This window comes from Babylonia areolata, chromosome 24, assembly GCF_041734735.1.
Source record: "Babylonia areolata isolate BAREFJ2019XMU chromosome 24, ASM4173473v1, whole genome shotgun sequence".
Taxonomy (NCBI): domain Eukaryota; kingdom Metazoa; phylum Mollusca; class Gastropoda; order Neogastropoda; family Buccinidae; genus Babylonia; species Babylonia areolata.
The window spans coordinates 49,974,128-49,991,459 of record NC_134899.1 but is presented as its reverse complement, the minus strand read 5'-3'; the positions used below and the strand labels follow the sequence as shown (position 1 = coordinate 49,991,459).

The 17,332-nt window shown below is 45.4% G+C and overlaps 1 protein-coding gene across 1 annotated transcript in view; it reads left to right on the top strand.

Annotated features, from left to right (window-relative positions):
• LOC143298665 (uncharacterized) overlaps positions 1–17,332 on the top strand; it is a 116,510-nt gene that overhangs the window by 89,358 nt on the left and 9,820 nt on the right. The window contains exons 6-12 of the mRNA XM_076611549.1: positions 879–1,025; positions 5,906–6,122; positions 8,864–9,029; positions 9,696–9,878; positions 12,172–12,404; positions 15,539–15,744; positions 16,866–16,985. Of these exons, the coding sequence (XP_076467664.1) occupies positions 879–1,025; positions 5,906–6,122; positions 8,864–9,029; positions 9,696–9,878; positions 12,172–12,404; positions 15,539–15,744; positions 16,866–16,985 (1,272 nt within the window). The remainder of the gene's footprint in view (positions 1–878; positions 1,026–5,905; positions 6,123–8,863; positions 9,030–9,695; positions 9,879–12,171; positions 12,405–15,538; positions 15,745–16,865; positions 16,986–17,332) is intronic.

Below are 17,332 nucleotides of genomic sequence, written 5' to 3'. Positions count from 1 at the left end.
AGAGAGAGCGAGAGAGAGAGAGAGAGAGAGAGAGCGAGAGACAGAAAGGGAGAGAGAGCGCGAGAGACAGACAGACAGAGAGAGAGAGAGAGAGACAGCGAGAGAGAGAGAGAGAGAGAGCGCGAGAGACAGAAAGGGAGAGAGAGCGCGAGAGACAGACAGACAGAGAGAGAGAGAGAGATATATGTATACAAGAAAAAAATATGAATGAATAAATAAATAAGAGTATAACATATCAAAAAGCAAAGCCATCATTCACATAAACTATCTCACACACGCACATACATACATGCATACATACACACACACACACACACACACACATGCATACGTACATGCATACATACATGCATACATACATATGTGTGTGTTTTCGGGGGCGTGAGGGTGGGAGTGGGAGGTGGGGGGAGTGGGGGGGGGGGGTGCGGTGGGGTGTAGGTGAAAGTGTGGCTTATAGACAGACTGACTGACTGTCTGACCGACTGACTGTCTCGAACTGACTGACTGACTGACTGCTGACGTAACGACTGACTGACCAATCAACAGACCGACCGCCTCACTGACTGAATGACAGAATGACATACTGGCAGTGTTGGGTGATGATCTCACAATTATGTGTTTAGGTTGTGGCAAAAAGACAGCCAATCAGTTTCATTGTAATACCTGTATCGGTATGTAGACGGAAGTGAATGGTAAGAGTTTCTCTCTCTTCCCGAACTGCAAATGGTGTGCAGGTGGTACGACTGAGTGAGATGCAAAATCATCTTCATCCTCCATCACAGAGCTGCGCAACAGGCAGGCTCATAACTTAAAAAAACAACAAAAAAACTCCATTCCACTCATTTCGGCCCCACTGTTTTCCACCCTTCTGTCCACAGGTTTTCTACAAGCCGGAGGGCGAAGTTAACGGAGGGGGGTTCAGCGGAATGTATCACCGTCTCAAGTGCTTGGAGGGGCCAGAGGGTAACCAGGAGCGGAGTTACCTCACCTTCTGGTCAGAGGGCGCTGTCATCTGGGCGGTGCAGGTAGACACAGACCCCACCTTTCTCAAGTTTTGCCGTCAGTGTGTTTGGATGCTCACTTTGTGTGCGCGCGCGCGTGTGTGTTTTGTGTGTGAGGTCGTGTGTGTGTATGTGTTTGTCAGGGAGGGGGGCGGGGGGAGACAGAGTGACTGAGTGTGTGTGTGTGTGTATGTGTTAGGGGGGGTAGAGAGAGAGAGTGTGTGTGTGTGCGTGTGTGTGTGTGTGTGTGTTTGTCAGAGAGGGGAGGGGAGAGAGAGAGAGAGAGTATGTGTGTGTGTGTTTGTCAGTGAGGGAAGGAGAGAAGGAGACCAAATAAACATTGAAACAGATAAACATTTTAAAAGATGAATAGGGAATATACACACAAATAGAGAAGTAAGTAAATAAATAAATGAATAAATAAACAAACAGAAAATAATGACACTAACGCACAAAGAAACGAATCAATAAACCCAACCGATAAACAAATCACAGACAGCTGTGTTAATTTTCAACGATCTTCATCCAAACAGAAAGTTGATACCATGCTAACAACGCCACCACACAGTCGCCCAGTGCATTGCAGGACAGATGTCAGTCCACTGTAGCTGGCTCTGTATACTGGGAAACCACACAGCAGAACTGCATGAAACTGTGGTATCAAAGTTCTCTGCTGTAATAGAATATAATACATTAGAGTATGTCCTTATTACCAAGTGTACCAGGGTCACAAGGAATACTTTGTGGGGGGGGGGGGGGATAGTACATAACAAGATACGAACATAAATCGAAAATCATACACACACACACACATACACAGTAGAAATAAGATACATACAAGTGCATATTAATATAAAAACTTGTGCATACTCACGCATGCACGCACTGCACTCACACACACACACACACACACACACACACGTTTGAACAGAAGCTGCATATTACATGTGGATGGGGCTGATGACTAGATATTCAGGTAGATGGTTGTTGATTGCACAATTCTATTTATCACACTGGATTTGTTCGAGAGACAGGGCACTGACTGCTTTGGGGAAAAAGCTATTGGCGAAACGATTGGTTTTCGTCCTCATACTTCTGTACCGTCGACCAGAGGGGAGCATCTCAAAAATCCCAAAAGCTGGATGTGATTCGTCCTGGCTGATTGATTTTGCCTTTTTTTGAGTAGCCGCTTATAATATATGTCTTCTAGAGAAGTTAGATCAGCCCCGGTAATCTTGGTGGCAGTTTTTACGATTCTGTTAAGGGCTGCAACTTCTGCCTTGGAAATGTTTCCGTACCAAACAGTGATAGCAAAGGTTAGCACACTTTCAATGACCGCTCTGTAGAAATCAACCATGATTTCTTTTTTAATTCCGAACTTTTTGAGGCGCTGTTGTGCTTTCTTCACAATTTTTTCCGTATTTTTCTTCCATTTCAAAGTCGCTGATGATCTCTACTTGCTTGTCTTCAATGACAAGTGGTAAGGGGTCAGATCTGGTCTTCCTGAAATCTAGAATTAATTCTTTGGGTTTTGACATGTTGAGTTCTAAGTTGTTTTGATCACACCTGCTGACAAGTTCATGTACTTCTTCCCTATATTTTGACTCATCACATATCTGTATCACGAATAACGACAGTGTTGACTGGTTCCGACTTTCTTTTGATATTGATAATCATCATCATCATCATCATAATTATCATAACCATGATTATCATAAATCATTTTACTCTTTTCACATAGCGCATAATCTTGTGTAATGCCACTTGGTGAAACTTTAATATTTATTTTATAGATCTTCTTGCAAGCCTGTCTATGAATAAAATGGGATAAACAAACACTTTCTTTTCTGCTCAAAAGAAGCGAAAAGGAAACAGGTTTATGGCATCAAATTCTGAATCAGGAACAACTCACGTTGAAATTAAGGAACTCTTACAAAACGTACAGGTTTGGGCTTAACAAATTTGCCCGAAACGTAATCCTTCTTTTCTGTGCCTACACTGTAAAACAAGGAACAAGTTGAGCAAGAAAGGTGCCAGTAACTCGCCCTTCTTTTGGTAGACAAAGGTAGACAACTTCAGCGAAGTTTTGTAGCCGTGACCCGAAGTTGTGTACCTTCCTTTCTAGACAGAGCAACAGTCGATGAACTTGTTCGTTGTTTGGTATTTATCTCCCTTTGACTTTTTTGAATTTGAAAAGAAAAACAACACACACACACACACACACACACACACACACACACACAGCAATAACAAATGACATACACATGTCCCTCAGTGATGTTGGTATAGAGGGTACAGGGGTTGGGGTCTGAAGGGGAGGTGAGGGTGGGGTTTGATTCTTCCCAAGTGGACAACAGTTTTGTCTTTTTCGACATTATAATTACTGATTTTATTCCCTGATCCCGACACTGCTCAACGTGTGGATGATCAGCGTCTAAAATGTATTGGTTGTAAACATTCACCCCCTCACCTCTCTGTTATTCAGTCTCCACAACTCTGTTCTGTCTGCTCTGCCTGTTTGGTGGTTTTCTCCACAGACAGTGCCGCTGTGTTCGACTCACTCACGTGCACAGTTCTCTCCCTTGTCTACTCCTTTTTTTTTTCGCGGGAGAAAAGAAAACAAACAGCGTCGCTCCTCACTTCCGGTGTTTGTGCTTTCTCATTCCTCCTCTGAGAGCTTGGTGAAACAAACAAAGAAGCAAACAAGGAACGAGGCAGACAGACTAGCGAACCAAAACAAGCCCCATGTTTGTGTGCTGCAGGTGCACACATGTACACAACGCTGCTGCACCTGACATCCTCTTTAACAATCTCCGGTTGTTCCTCCATTTCCTTCCTCAGTGAGTCATCTAATTATCACCACCACCACCACCCCTCTTGCACAGAACTAATATAATAGTGTAATTATTCTTCTATTTTATTGGTAAGAACAAAATTTATTTTGCACAGTTAATCGACTTGGCCCTTTTGCCGCTGAGGATGTCCACACAGTCCCACTTGTGTGTGTGTGTGTGTGCGGGCGGGAAGGGGGCCGGGGGGTGGGGGGGGGTATACAAAAACATTATTCTTCTTCGTCGTCGTCGTCTTCTTCTTCTTCTCTGGGAAGAGTCCGAGCATTGGGGCGCCGCCCAGGAGAAGTGTTCACCAGATTCCTCCAGGTCTGTCGGTTGCGTATAAAACTAAAAGCACTGGGTGTCTGCAAATGGTTTCCATGTGCACTCTGTAATGCTGTGTCAGTCCGTCTTGTGTCAGTCCATGTTTTTTTGTCTCCTCCTCTGTCTTCCTCCCTCACTCCTCCAGGATTGTTTTAGCAAGGCGGCTATTGGATCTTTGTTATGTGTCCATATAGCTTAGCTTTCTTTTCTTTAACTGATGTCAGCAGATCCTTGTAAGGTTCAATGTACTGTTTTGATGGTTTGACGCACTGGTTCACTGCTGATGTGATCAGTGTATCTGATGTTTAGTATATTGCGATAACAATTCATTTCCATGGCTTGAATTCTTCTTCTTGAGGGGTCATGCCTTGCGTGCATACAGGAAGATAGAATATAATAATAATAAGAAGAAGAATAATAATAATATTTTATTTTTATATAGCGCTATAATACAAGCATTAGCAAGCTCAAGGCGCTTTACAACCCAGTACCTAAAGTGAAACAAGAAAGCATATAAAAAGTAGTAGAAACATAAAACAGAATCATTAATATCATAAAAACACATTGCCTAAAACTCACAAAGTAACGTACTATCAGTACTACAACTGTTACACTCCAACACCCACACTAACACACACGCACAGACACACACATGATTAAACGGCTGAGATGACAGCAATTTTCACTTAAAATACATACATGTAAAAAGGAACGTAATTGTAATCTGCATGCAACAGATTTTGTAAAAATTGTAAAACAAAATTTTGGAAAGAAAAGGTAAAAGGGGTAATTCGCCCTTTCGAACCACACCACCACCATCCATCTACCCACCCCCATTCTCTCTACTCTCCCATCACACAAGCTCACATTGCCATGGGCCTGGGACAACAGCACTATTTGAGCTATGACAAGTATTTTTTTTACCAGTGCACGCAGAAGATAGAGGAAACGAAATATCATGAAGATAGAAAAGTGAGAAGAAAGACGGAACTCACAAGGAAAACTTTCTGTCGCCAGCAGAGCCCAGACCGTACCCCACTAAAACGTTCGTACATGCAATTAACAAATAATGAGACCGGGAGATGAAATGATTAACAAATAGTAAAGAGTGGTAACTCTCTCCATTCACAAGGTCCACAACTTCAAGTCAGTGCTGCTTACGCTACCGATTCAGCTAGCACACAGGTAGATAAAAGGTACACTGGAACAAACCCAGACACTTCCTCAAAAAGGAAGCGCTGGGCCTGTCCTTATACCGATCATTTGACATGTGCACACAGCAGCAAAGACAGAAGAAATATGCAAACACAAATTAGTTAGTCTCATTATTTGTTAATTTCCAGTTGAAAAACCACTGAGGCAACCATGTGTTCTGTATTGTCCGTGTGTTCTGTGTGGCTTGTTCAGGATTAAAGAGGCTATGCCAGTCTTGAATAAAAGCTAATTTGTATTTGCACATTTCTTCTGTTGTTTTTTTTGGTTTGTTTGTTGTTTTGTTTTTGTTGTTGTTTTTTTTTAGTCTGTCAACACCGTCCCAGAACTAATATAGTTTGTTGATGATGATGATGATGATGATGATGATGATCATAATGGTGATGATCATTATGATGATGATCATTATCATCATGTACACTATTATTATTATTATTATTATTGTTGTTGTTGTTGTTGTTTGTGATCGTTGTTGTCGTAGTTGTTGTTATCATCATCATCATCATCTTTATCACCATCTTTCTTCACCGTCCACAGGGCAGCTTCGCCACAGCATCCATCACGTTCTGTGACCAGGCCTCCTGGCAGTCCCGGATCGCCGCCAAGCCCACGCAGGGTGTACTGGGCTTCTTCGCCGCCACCTACATCTGGTTTGCCGTCCCCTCCACCATCGGCACCTCGCTGGGATTCGCCTACCTCGACTTCCAGGCTCAGAACGCCACCAGGGCGCTCAGCGAGGGGGACGTGGATGCAGGTAAAGATGTGTGTGTGGGGTGGTGGTGGTGGGAGGGGGTTAAGGGGAGGGTAAGTGGGTAGTGGGTGTGGTGTGTGTGTGGGAGGGGGTTAAGGGGGGGGGGGTAGGTGGGTAGTGGGTGTGTGTGGGGGTGGGGTGGGAGAGGGTTAAGGGGATTAGGTGGGTAGTGGGTGTGGTGTGTGTGTGGGAGGGGGTTAAGGGGGGGGGTAGGTGGGTAGTGGGGGTGTGTGGGGGTGTGTGGGAGGGGGTTAAGGGGGTAGGTGGGTGTGTGTGGGTTGGGGGGAGAGGGTTAAGGGGGAGTAGGTGGGTAGTGGGTGTGTGTGGGGGTGGGGTGGGAGGGGGTTAAGGGGGGTAGGTGGGTAGTGGGTGTGTGGGGGGGTGGGGTGGGAGAGGGTTAAGGATTAGGTGGGTAGTGGGTGTGTTGGGGGGGTGGGGTGGGAGAGGGTTAAGGGGATTAGGTGGGTAGTGGGTGTGGTGTGTGTGTGGGAGGGGGTTAAGGGGGTAGGTGGGTGTGTGTGGGTGGGGTGGGAGAGGGTTAAGGGGGGGGTAGGTGGGTAGTGGGTGTGTGTGGGGGTGGGGTGGGAGAGGGTTAAGGGGGGGGTAGGTGGGTAGTGGGTGTGTTGGGGGGGTGGGGTGGGAGGGGGTTAAGGGGGGTAGGTGTGTAGTTGGTGTGGTGTGTGGGTGGGAGGGGGTTAAGGGGGGGGGGGGTAGGTGGGTAGTGGGGGTGTTGGGGGGGTGGGAGGGGGTTAAGGGGGGGTAGGTGGGTAGTGGGTGTGTGTGGGGGTGGGGTGGGAGGGGGTTAAGGGGGAGTAGGTGGGTAGTGGGTGTGTGTGGGGTGGGGGGGGGAGAGGGTTAAGGGGGGGTAGGTGTGTAGTTGGTGTGGTGTGTGGGTGGGAGGGGGTTAAGGGGGGGTAGGTGGGTAGTGGGTGTGTGTGGGGGTGGGGTGGGAGGGGGTTAAGGGGGTAGGTGGGTAGTGGGTGTGGTGTATGTGGGGTGGGAGGGGGTAGGTGTATAGTGGGTGTGGGGGTAGTGGGTGTGTGGGGGGGTTAAGGGGGGTAGGTGGGTAGTGGGTGTAGTGTGTGTGTGTGAGGGGGTTAAAGGTGTTGGTGGGTAGTGGGTGTGGTGTATGTGGGGTGGGAGGGGGTTCAGGTGGGTAGTGGGTGTGGTGGTGTGGGGTGAGGGGGCGGTGGTGTGCATTCATCAAACTTCCAGGCTCAGAACGACACCAAGGCGCTCAGCGAGGGGGGTGTGGATGGTTGTGGGAGATTGGTAGGTAGGGATGGGTGTGTGAGGAGGTGATCGTTGTGCGTGCGCGCGCGTGCTTTTTTCTGTGTGTGTGTGTGTGTGTGTGTGTGTGTGTGTGTGTGTGTGTGTGTGTGTGTGAAGGGGCGGTCATGTTGTTATGTTATGGTACTGTTTGATGCCTCTGTGTGTGTATATGTATATGTATATGTATATATATATATATATATATATATATATATATATGTATGTATGTATGTATGTATGTATATATATATCTGTGTGTGTGTGTGTGTGTGGAGGAGCGCTTATGTTATGTTATGGTATGATGTGTGTGTGTCAGTGTTCAAGGCGGACGCGTTACCTCTAGACCATCACTCCACATATATCATGGTCCTCACCATGCTCATGTCCCTCATTTTTGTCTTGCCGGTTCGGTTCGCTTCTGTTCTGTTCTATCGTGTTCTATTGTGTCCCATTCTATGGTGTGTACGTCCATGTCTGGTGATGACCTTCATCTGACGGGCAGCTGCATGGTTCTCACCATGCTCATCATGTCCCTCGTGTGTTCCTGTTCGTTCTGTTGCCTTCTACTGTGTTCTATTGTGCTCTGTGCAATAGCCGAATGCTTAAAGCGCTGGACTTTCAATCTGAGGGTCCCGGGTTCGAATCTCGGTAATGGCACCTGGTGGGTAAAGGGTGAAGATTTTTTCCGATCTCCCAGGTCAACATATGTGCAGACCTAATAGTGCCTGAACCCCCTTCGTGTGTATGCGCACGCAGAAGATCAAATACGCACGTTAAAGATCCTGTAATCCATGTCAGCGTTCGGTGGGTCATGGAAACAAGAATATACCCAGCATGCACACCCCCGAAAACTGAGTATGGCTGCCTACATGGCGGGGTAAATAAATAAAAACGGTCATACACGTAAAATGTTACATGTCTGTCTGAGTGTGTATGCGTGTGCGTCTGAAATCTGATTGAATGACACAGGAAACGAATGATGAGCGCCCAGTGGCAGCCGTCAGTCGGCTCTACCCAGGTAGGCAGCCTGTGGTGCAAATGTTCCCGTGTATGTAAAGCGCTTAGAGCTTGGTCTCTGACCGAGGATAGGCGCTATATAAGTATCCACATCAATCAATCAATCTATTGTGTTGCCCCCGAAATTTTCTCCACCTCCACTAGACCTTGAGTGGTGGTCTGGACGCTAGTCATTCGGATGAGACGATAAACCGAGGTCCCGTGTGCAGCATGCACTTATCGCACGTAAAAGAACCCTCGGCAACAAAAGGGTTGTTCGTGGCAAAATTCTGTAGAAAAATCCACTTCTATAGGAAAAACAAATAAAACTGCACACAGGAAAAAAAATGCATAAAAATGGGTGGCGCTGTAGTATGGCGACGCGCTCTCCCTGGGGAGAGCAGCCCGAATTTCACACAGAGAAATGTGTTGTGATAAAAAGAAATACAAATACAAAATATGGTGTGTGCGTCCAGGTCTGGTGACGGCCTTCATGGCCCAGGAGTGGCTGGGCGTGACGGGCAGCTACATGGTCCTGACCATGCTCATCATGTCCCTCATGTCCTCGGGGTCAGGGGAGGTCATGGCCGTGTCCTCCATCATCGTCTACGACCTCTACCAGACTCACCTTCGACCTTTCAGGTTCAGTGTCAGTGTGTGGGTGTTGTGTGTGTGTGTGGGGGGGGGGGGGGGGGGGGGGGGGGGGGGGGGGGGGGGGGCTGGGTTAGGTTGAGTGGCGAGTGTCTTTTTTCTGTGGAATGGGTGGGTGAGAGAGAGAGAGAGAGAGGGAGAGAGAGAATGAATGAATGTTTAATGTATTTCGGCCATTTGGCACATATACATATATTGGGATTTTGGGGTAGGGTTAATAAGCAATGAACGAAAGATGCTGTACCAATAGACAACAAAACAGAACTCACCAAATGAGAGAGAGAGAGGGAGTGAGAGAGAGAGAGAGAGAGAGCGTGTGTGTGTGTGTGTGTGTGTGTGTATGTGTGTGTGTGTCCACTTGTCTCTCCTCGCTTCCGCGTCAGTTCCAGAAAGAGACAGAAAGAGGAAGACAGACAGAGAGAGTGAAAGAGAGAGACAGAGACAGAAAGTGTTGCATTTAAATGTATATTAAAAGCAACAAAAAAAAAAAAAACCCAAAACTTGTCACACACAAAGCATGACAATAAAACAAAGGTGTTATGTGTTGAACTTTTTTTGTGTGTGTTCCTTTTCTTTTTTTTTTTTCTTTTTTTTTTTTCTTTTTTTTTTTACCCCTCCACCCCCACCCCTCCCCACCCCTCCCTACCCCCCCTTCAGAAAGAACCTGACCACCGCTCACTGCCTGCTGTGCGGACTGACCAAGCCGAAGGAAGTGACGTCATCAGACAAGGTGACCCCTGACCTCTGCCAGTGCACGCCCTTCGCAGAGTGTCGGAAGTGTCACGCGGACGAAGAGCGCCTGCGCAATAACCCAGGACCTTCCGGGCAGAAAACCTACAGGTTAGAGAGTTCCGTACACACAGAAGTAGGGACACGACAAATCATTCTCACAGACGCACAGACACACAGACAGACAGACAGACACACACACACACACACACACACACACACACACACACACACAAACTCTTACACACACACGCACACACACAGAAACACAGAGAGAGAGAGAATCTTACACAACAGTGGAGAAATTGTAAGTCACACACACACACACAAAACAAAAAAAAACAGATACAGACACACGGACACACACACACACGCGCGCGTACACACACACACACACACACACACACACACACACAATCTTATACAACAGTGGAGAGATTGTAAGTCACACACACACACAATCTTATACAACAGTGGAGAGATTGTAAGTCACACACACACACGCAGACAGATAAACACAGAAACACACACACACACACAATCTTATACAGCAGTGGAGAGATTGTAAGTCACACATACACACACTTATACAACAGTGGAGATATTGTAAGTGAGACACACACACACACACTCACCCACCCATTCAAAATACACATACTAGAGCATAAAAAAAACCAACTGCAGAGAGTGCAAATAATTGATAAATACTATTTTCGATATCGAAGAAAAGATCTATAGACAGAAAATTGTGAAAGGCAAGGCAAAAAGTTTATTTCGTGTGCCCCATGCGGACATTGTAACAATGGACACGTGCGTTTTTACACACACCATACATCCAAAAAAGAGTGATGTCAGAAACGAACAAAACAAACCCTCTAGCCAACAAGTAAACAGATACCAAAATGTCAATTTTCCTTGGTAATTGACTTTCCCTTCACCCCGATCAACAAAGTTCTATCGAAAAGAAATACAAATGGAAGAGACAAAGCATTTAAGTTTTAACAATATTCTTTCTTGCTTTGAGAAAAAGTTTGTGAAATAAATCTAATGTAGTAAAGAGTGGTAACTCTCTCCATTCACAAGATACACAACTTCAAAGTCAGTGCTGCTTACGCTTCCGATTCAGCAAGCACACAGGTAAATAAAAGGTACATTGGAACAAAGCCAGACACTTCCTCAAAAAAAGGAAGCGCCGGGCCTGTCCTTATACCGATCATTTGACATGTGCACACAGCAGCAAAGACAGATGGCCTTATTATTTGTTAAAATCTAATGTAGTTTGGCCGGGTTCCGTACTAACTAGATACATATCTTTCATCACACGTGAAAGATGTAAAAGAAAGGTTTTAAGTTCGCCAGAGAGAAGCGGCAGGGGACAAGACTCTCCATCTACCAAAAAGGGAAGATAACTGCACGCACTCACCCATCTGTCTTCAACAGTACAAATGTACATGCAAAACACTCGGACTTCTCTTTTCTGTGTGTTATTCTCTTTATTTTGAAATGAATCGTGTGACCATACACTGGAGAAAAAATACAACAACCAAAAACGGTAGACTTCTTTTCCTAACAGGATTTGTTATTTGTTGTTGTTGCTTTAGTGTTATTATTTTATGGGTTTTTTTTTCACAATTTTTAATCGAGGGTACATTTCGGTAAGACATAAATCATATAACATTATCATGACGTTTTTATCTAAATGGTTTTGGACGATGACACAGACAGAAAAAAACAAAAGTTAGAAAGGAAAAAAAGGGGGAAAAAATTTAAAAAATGATTAGAAATAAAGAAAGAAAGAAATCCGATCACAGAAAAAAAAAAAACCCGCATAAAAAAACCCACCTCAGCATAGCATCTATCCTTTTCAACACCATGCTTGCTGTGCGAAATGCATTATGTGAGAAACCATAGTTTGATTTGATTTTTTTTTTTTTAATATCAGTAACAACGACAAATAACTGTTTGCTTTTGGCGCTTAGGTTTTTTTGGGTATTTTTGTTGTTTGTATGTTTGGTTTTTTTGTTTGTTTGTTTGTTTTAATTAGTTTGTTTTTGTCACGATATACTTATAACTTAGACCTTACAAGGCCCTACCTGTTTGGGGCTTAAGTGTTTGGTTTGCAAATGATTTTTTTAACGTCCTTTCAACCTGATTTTGGCCTTGAGTTTTTTGGTTTGTAGATGGCTAGGTTTCGTTGTTGCGCGCGCGCGCGTGTGTGTGTGTGTGTGAGCGCGCGCGCTCGTGTGTGTGTTTCAACATGTGCCTTCACTCCTGATAATCATTTACTATTAAAGAGGTTGCCTGGAGCAATGAACAAGATATGAAATGAACATACTGCACCCCCCCCCCCCATCCCCCTGCGCTACCCCCCCCCGCCCCCCCGCCTCCCTCTCTCCTCTGCCAGGTGCGACATGCACGGGGAGTTCCACATGTACCAGAACAGCCTGATGAGCCTGAAGAGCTGGGTCATCCTGTGGGTCACCCTGGCCCTGGTGCCCCTGGGTCTGCTGGTGACGGCCTCGGGCATGGACCTCAACTGGATCATGATGTGCGGCTTCATCCTGACCATCCCCTGCTTCCCCGGGGCCCTCATGACCATCATCTGGGTGAAGACCACCAGCCTGGCTTTCATCGTGGGTAGGTGAATTTTTCTTCCTTCCTTCATTTCTTTATTCTTCCCTTACTCTTTAAGTCCTCACATTGCTGATTGTCATCTGAGTGAAGACCATCAGCCTGGGTTTTAGCGTGGGTAGGTGTCTTTTCTTCATTCATTAATCTATTTTTTCCTTCCTTCTTTCTTTCTTTGTTGATTATAATTTGGGCGAAGACCACCAGCCTGGCTTTCATCGTGGATTGGTGTATTTTTCTTCCTTCATTTCTTTAGAATAGAATAGAATATGTCTTTTTAACCAAGTGTACCGGGGTCACAAGGAATATTGGGGGGACGGGGGGGGGGCGGGGGGGGGGGGACGGGGGGGGGGGGCATAGTACCTAACAAGGTACGAACATAAATCGAAAATCATACACAAACACAGATACAGTAGAAATTAGGATACATACAAGTTCATATCAATATAAAAACTTGCACACACACACACACACACACACACACACGTTAAAACAGAAGCTGCATATTACATGTCGATGGAGCTGATGACTAAATCTTCAGGTAGATGGTTGTTGATTGCACAATTAAATTCATACTAGATTTGTTCGAGACTGCTTTGGGGAAAAAGCTATTGGCGAAGCGATTGGTTTTCATCCTTCTGTACCGTCGACCAGAGGGGAGCATCTCGAAAATCCCAAAAGCTGTTGATTGATTTTGCTTTTTTGAGTAGCCACTTACAATATATGTCTTCTGGAGAAGGTAGATCAACCCCGGTAATCTTGGTGGCAGTTTTTACGATTCTGTTAAGGGCTGCAACTTCTGCCTTAGAAATGTTTCCATACCAAACAGTAATAGCGAAGGTTATCACACTTTCAATGACTGCTCGGTGGAAATCAACCATGATTTCTTTTTTAATTCCGAACTTTTTGAGGCGCCGAAGAAAGTACAGGCGCTGTTGTGCTTTCTTCACAATTTTTTCCGTATTTTTCTCCCATTTCAAATCGTTGGAAATGATCAGTCCGAGAAATTTAAATTCGCTGATGATCTCTGCTTGCTTGTCTTTAATGAAAAGTGGTGAGGGTCAGATGTGGTCTTCCTGAAATCTAGAATTAATTCTTTCATTATTCTTTCCTTCCCTGCATTGTTGGTTGTCATTCAGGTGAAGACCACCAGCCTTGCTTTCTTTGTGTCCGTGCGCGCGCGTGTGGTGTCTTTGTTCGTCACGTGTGTTCGCTTCTCTCTCTCTCTGTGTGTCTCTGTCTGTCTGTCTGTCTCTCTCTGTCTGTCTCTCTGTCTCTGTCTCTGTCTCTGTCTCTCTCTCTCTCTCACTGTCTCTGTCTGTCTCTCTCTCTCTCTGTCTCTCTCTCTCTGTCTGTCTCTCTGTCTCTGTCTCTGTCTCTCTCTCTCTCTCTCTCTCTCTCTGGGCCATGGCCTTTATTGAATAAAAAGATGTTCATGTCCATGTCCCTCTCTCTCTCTCTCTCTCTCTCTCTCTCTCCATGTGTTCTTCGCTTCTTTCGTGCTCCCATCCCTTATGTTGTTGTTTGTTTGTCTTCGTGACTATCATCTTGGACCAAGACCACCAACCTGGCTTTGATCGTGGGTGGAAATCTCCCCCCTCCCCCCAACCCTTTGTAATTCATTCTCTGTTCTTTTGTTTTTCTTTTTTTCCTTACTGAATTATTTTTGTTCTCACGTCCATCACCAAGATCAAGACCAATTTCCTTGTTTTCATAGTGGGCAGGTAATAATAATAATAGTAATGATGATAGTATTTATATAGCGCTGAATCTTGTGCAGAGACAAATCTAAGCGCTTTCACACCAGTCATTTACACGCATGCATAACTCTAAAACTAAAGAAACTGAAGACAAGGAAGAGGCAGGGAAGGGAGGCTATCTTGTGAAGAGGTGGGTTTTAAGCCCAGACTGGAAAGAGCTGAGTGCGGAGACCTGACGAAGCGAAAGAGGAAGTTCATGCCAAATGCTAGGTCCGGAGACAGAGAAAGAACGGCGTCCAACAGTGTAGAATTTGAATCAGGGTATGCGTAAACAGAGGGGATCCGAAGCCGATCGAAGAGAGCGAGATGGAGTGTAGAGGTGAAGGAATCCACAGAGATAGGATGTTTTTTTTTCTTTTTTGTTGTTTTTTTTTCTTCTAATTTTACAGACTTAAGAACGTACTTACAGCAAAACAAACTGAGCGCCGCTGAAATCGCTTGTGTGTTCGTTTCTAGGTTTTCGTCTTCAGACTTTTCTTCTTTTCTTCGTTGATTTAACCTCGTGGTCTTTGTTTTCGTTGTTTTGTGAGGGTTTTTGTGTGGTTTTTTGTTTTGCTTTTTTGTTTTACTTCCTTTTTTCATTCTATTCTTGATTTTTTTTTTCTCTCTTGACGACGTGTCCACCAACATGGATGATTTCATGGATAGGTAGTGCCTTTGTTCGTTTGCTGAGAGACACAGACACAGACACACAGACGGACAGAGAGAGACAGAGCTTATACATTGTTTACACAATGTAAAAGTACATGCCTTTTGTTTACATATTGTGAGTGTGTGTGTGTGTGTGTGTGTGTGTGTGTGTGGTTCAGCACAATGTGCGTTCTTGTTTTCAGCACAGAATAAAAAGTTGAATTCGGTATAAGGAGTAGTACACAGTTATCAAACAACTGACAGCAGTGTCACGTGTGCTTTCTGTGTGTGTGTGTGTGTGTGTGTGTGTGTGTGTGTGTGTGTGTCTGTCTGTCTGTCTGTCTGTCTGTGTATATCTGTGTGTGTGTCTGTCTGTGTGTGTGAGAGAGAGAGAGAAAGAGAGAGTGAGAGAGAGAGACAGAAAGAGAGAGAGAGCGTGTCTTTGTGTCTGTATGTGTGTCCGCATATCATTTGTGTGTGAGAGAGAGAAAGAGAGAGAGAGAGCGTGTCTTTGTATCTGTATGTGTGTCTGCATATCATTTGTGTGTGTGTGTGAGAGAGAGAGAGAGAGAGAGAGAGAAAGAGAGAGAGAGCGTGTCTATGTGTCTGTATGTGTGTCCGCATATCATTTATATATATATATATGTGTGTGTGTGTGTGTGTGTGTGTTTCTCTGTGTGTGTGTGCGTGTGCGCCTGTGTGTGTGTGTGCACGCGTCTGTGTGTGTGTGTGCGCGCGCGCATATGGTTCCAGGCGGTCTGTGCGGGTTGGCGGGCGGGGTGACGGCCAACTTGATCATGGCGTCCACCTACGAGGGCGGGCTGTCCAACTTCCTGCCCAACACGTCCCAGAACTACGCCGTGCTGGCCGGCTCCTGCAGTGCCTTTGGCCTCAGCCTGCTGCTGACCTTCGTCATCTCGCTCTTCACGCACAACATCCGGTCCCCTGACGACGAGAAGGTCTGGAAAGGACGGGGGGTGGTGGGTGGGGGGAGGGTGTGGCTGTGTGGTGGGGGTGGGAGTGGGGGGGGAGGGGCTGTTTTATCTTCAGTTTAACGTCTATTCACTATAAGTGTTTTTAGACGGAAAGGAGTAAAGAAGTGGATAAAGGAAAGGGATTGCATGTGAATATTAGTGTAAAAAAAAAAATTCATGTTATGTAACAGAGGAAAAGTATATTATAAGAAAAAGGGGGGGGGGCTGTGGGTGTGGGTGGATGTTGTATATTTGTATTTGTATTTCTTTTTTTTTTTTTAATCACAACAGATTTCTATGTGTGAAATTCGGGCTGCTCTCCCCATGAAGAGCGCGTCGCTACACTACAGCGCCACCTTTTTTTTTTTTTTTTTACATATTTACCTGCGTGCAGTTTTATTTGCTTTTCATATCGAAGTGGATTTATTCTACATAATTTTGCCAGGAACAACCCTTTTGTTGCCGTGGGTTCTTTTACGTGCGCTAAGTGCATGCTGCACACGGGACCTCGGTTTATCGTCTCATCCGAATGACTAGCGTCCAGACCACCACTCAAGGTCTAGTGGAGGGGGAAAAATATCAGCGGCTGAGCCGTGATTCGAACCAGCGCGCTCAGATTCTCTCGCTTCCTAGGCGGACGCGTTACCTCTAGGCCATCACTCCACTGTATGTATATATATATATATATATATATATATATATATATATATATATATATATATATATATATATATATAGAGAGAGAGAGAGAGAGAGAGAGAGAGAGAGAGAGAGAGAGAGGGTGGAAGGAGGGAGGGTGGCGCGGTGTCGGCGCGACCTTAAAGACTGAACGTTGAACGGAGCGGGAAGGGAGATAACAAAGGGGGTGGTGGTGAAGGGATGGGGGGAAGGGGACACGCACACACACACACACACACACACACGCACGCACACACACACACACACACACACACACGTACACCCCCCCCCACCCCCCACACACACACACACACAACAACAAAAAAACTCTCCTCCGCCCACCAAAACAACAAATGACAAAAATAAATGACGACAACGACGACATCGACGACGATGAAGGTGACAGTGACGATGACTGTGGCGGGCAGGCGGAGTGGCAGAAGCTGAGGGAGATCGACAACCCTCTGCACCCCTGGGCTGAGACCTTCCAGGAGGACTTTCCCCAACTCAAACCGGGCTCCCAGCCTTCCTACGATGAGCTGGATAAGGTAAAAACAATGAATGAATGAATGAATAGATAAATGAATAAATAAATAAATAAATCTCCTCCTCCTCCTCCTCCTCCTTCTTCTTCTCCTCTTTCTTCTGCTTTTTCTTCTTCTCCTCCTCCTCCTCCTCCTCCTCCTTCTTCTTCTTCTTCTTCTTCTTCTTCTTCTTCTTCTTCTTCTTCTTCTCCACCTCCTCCTTCTTCTTCTGCTTTTTCTTCTTCTTCTCCTCCTCCTCCTCCTCCTCCTCCTCCTCCCTCTTTCTTCTTTTTCTTCTTCTTCTTCCCCTCCTCCTCCTCTTTCTTCTTCTTCTTCTCCTCCTCTTCTTCTTCTTCTCCTTCTCCTCCGCT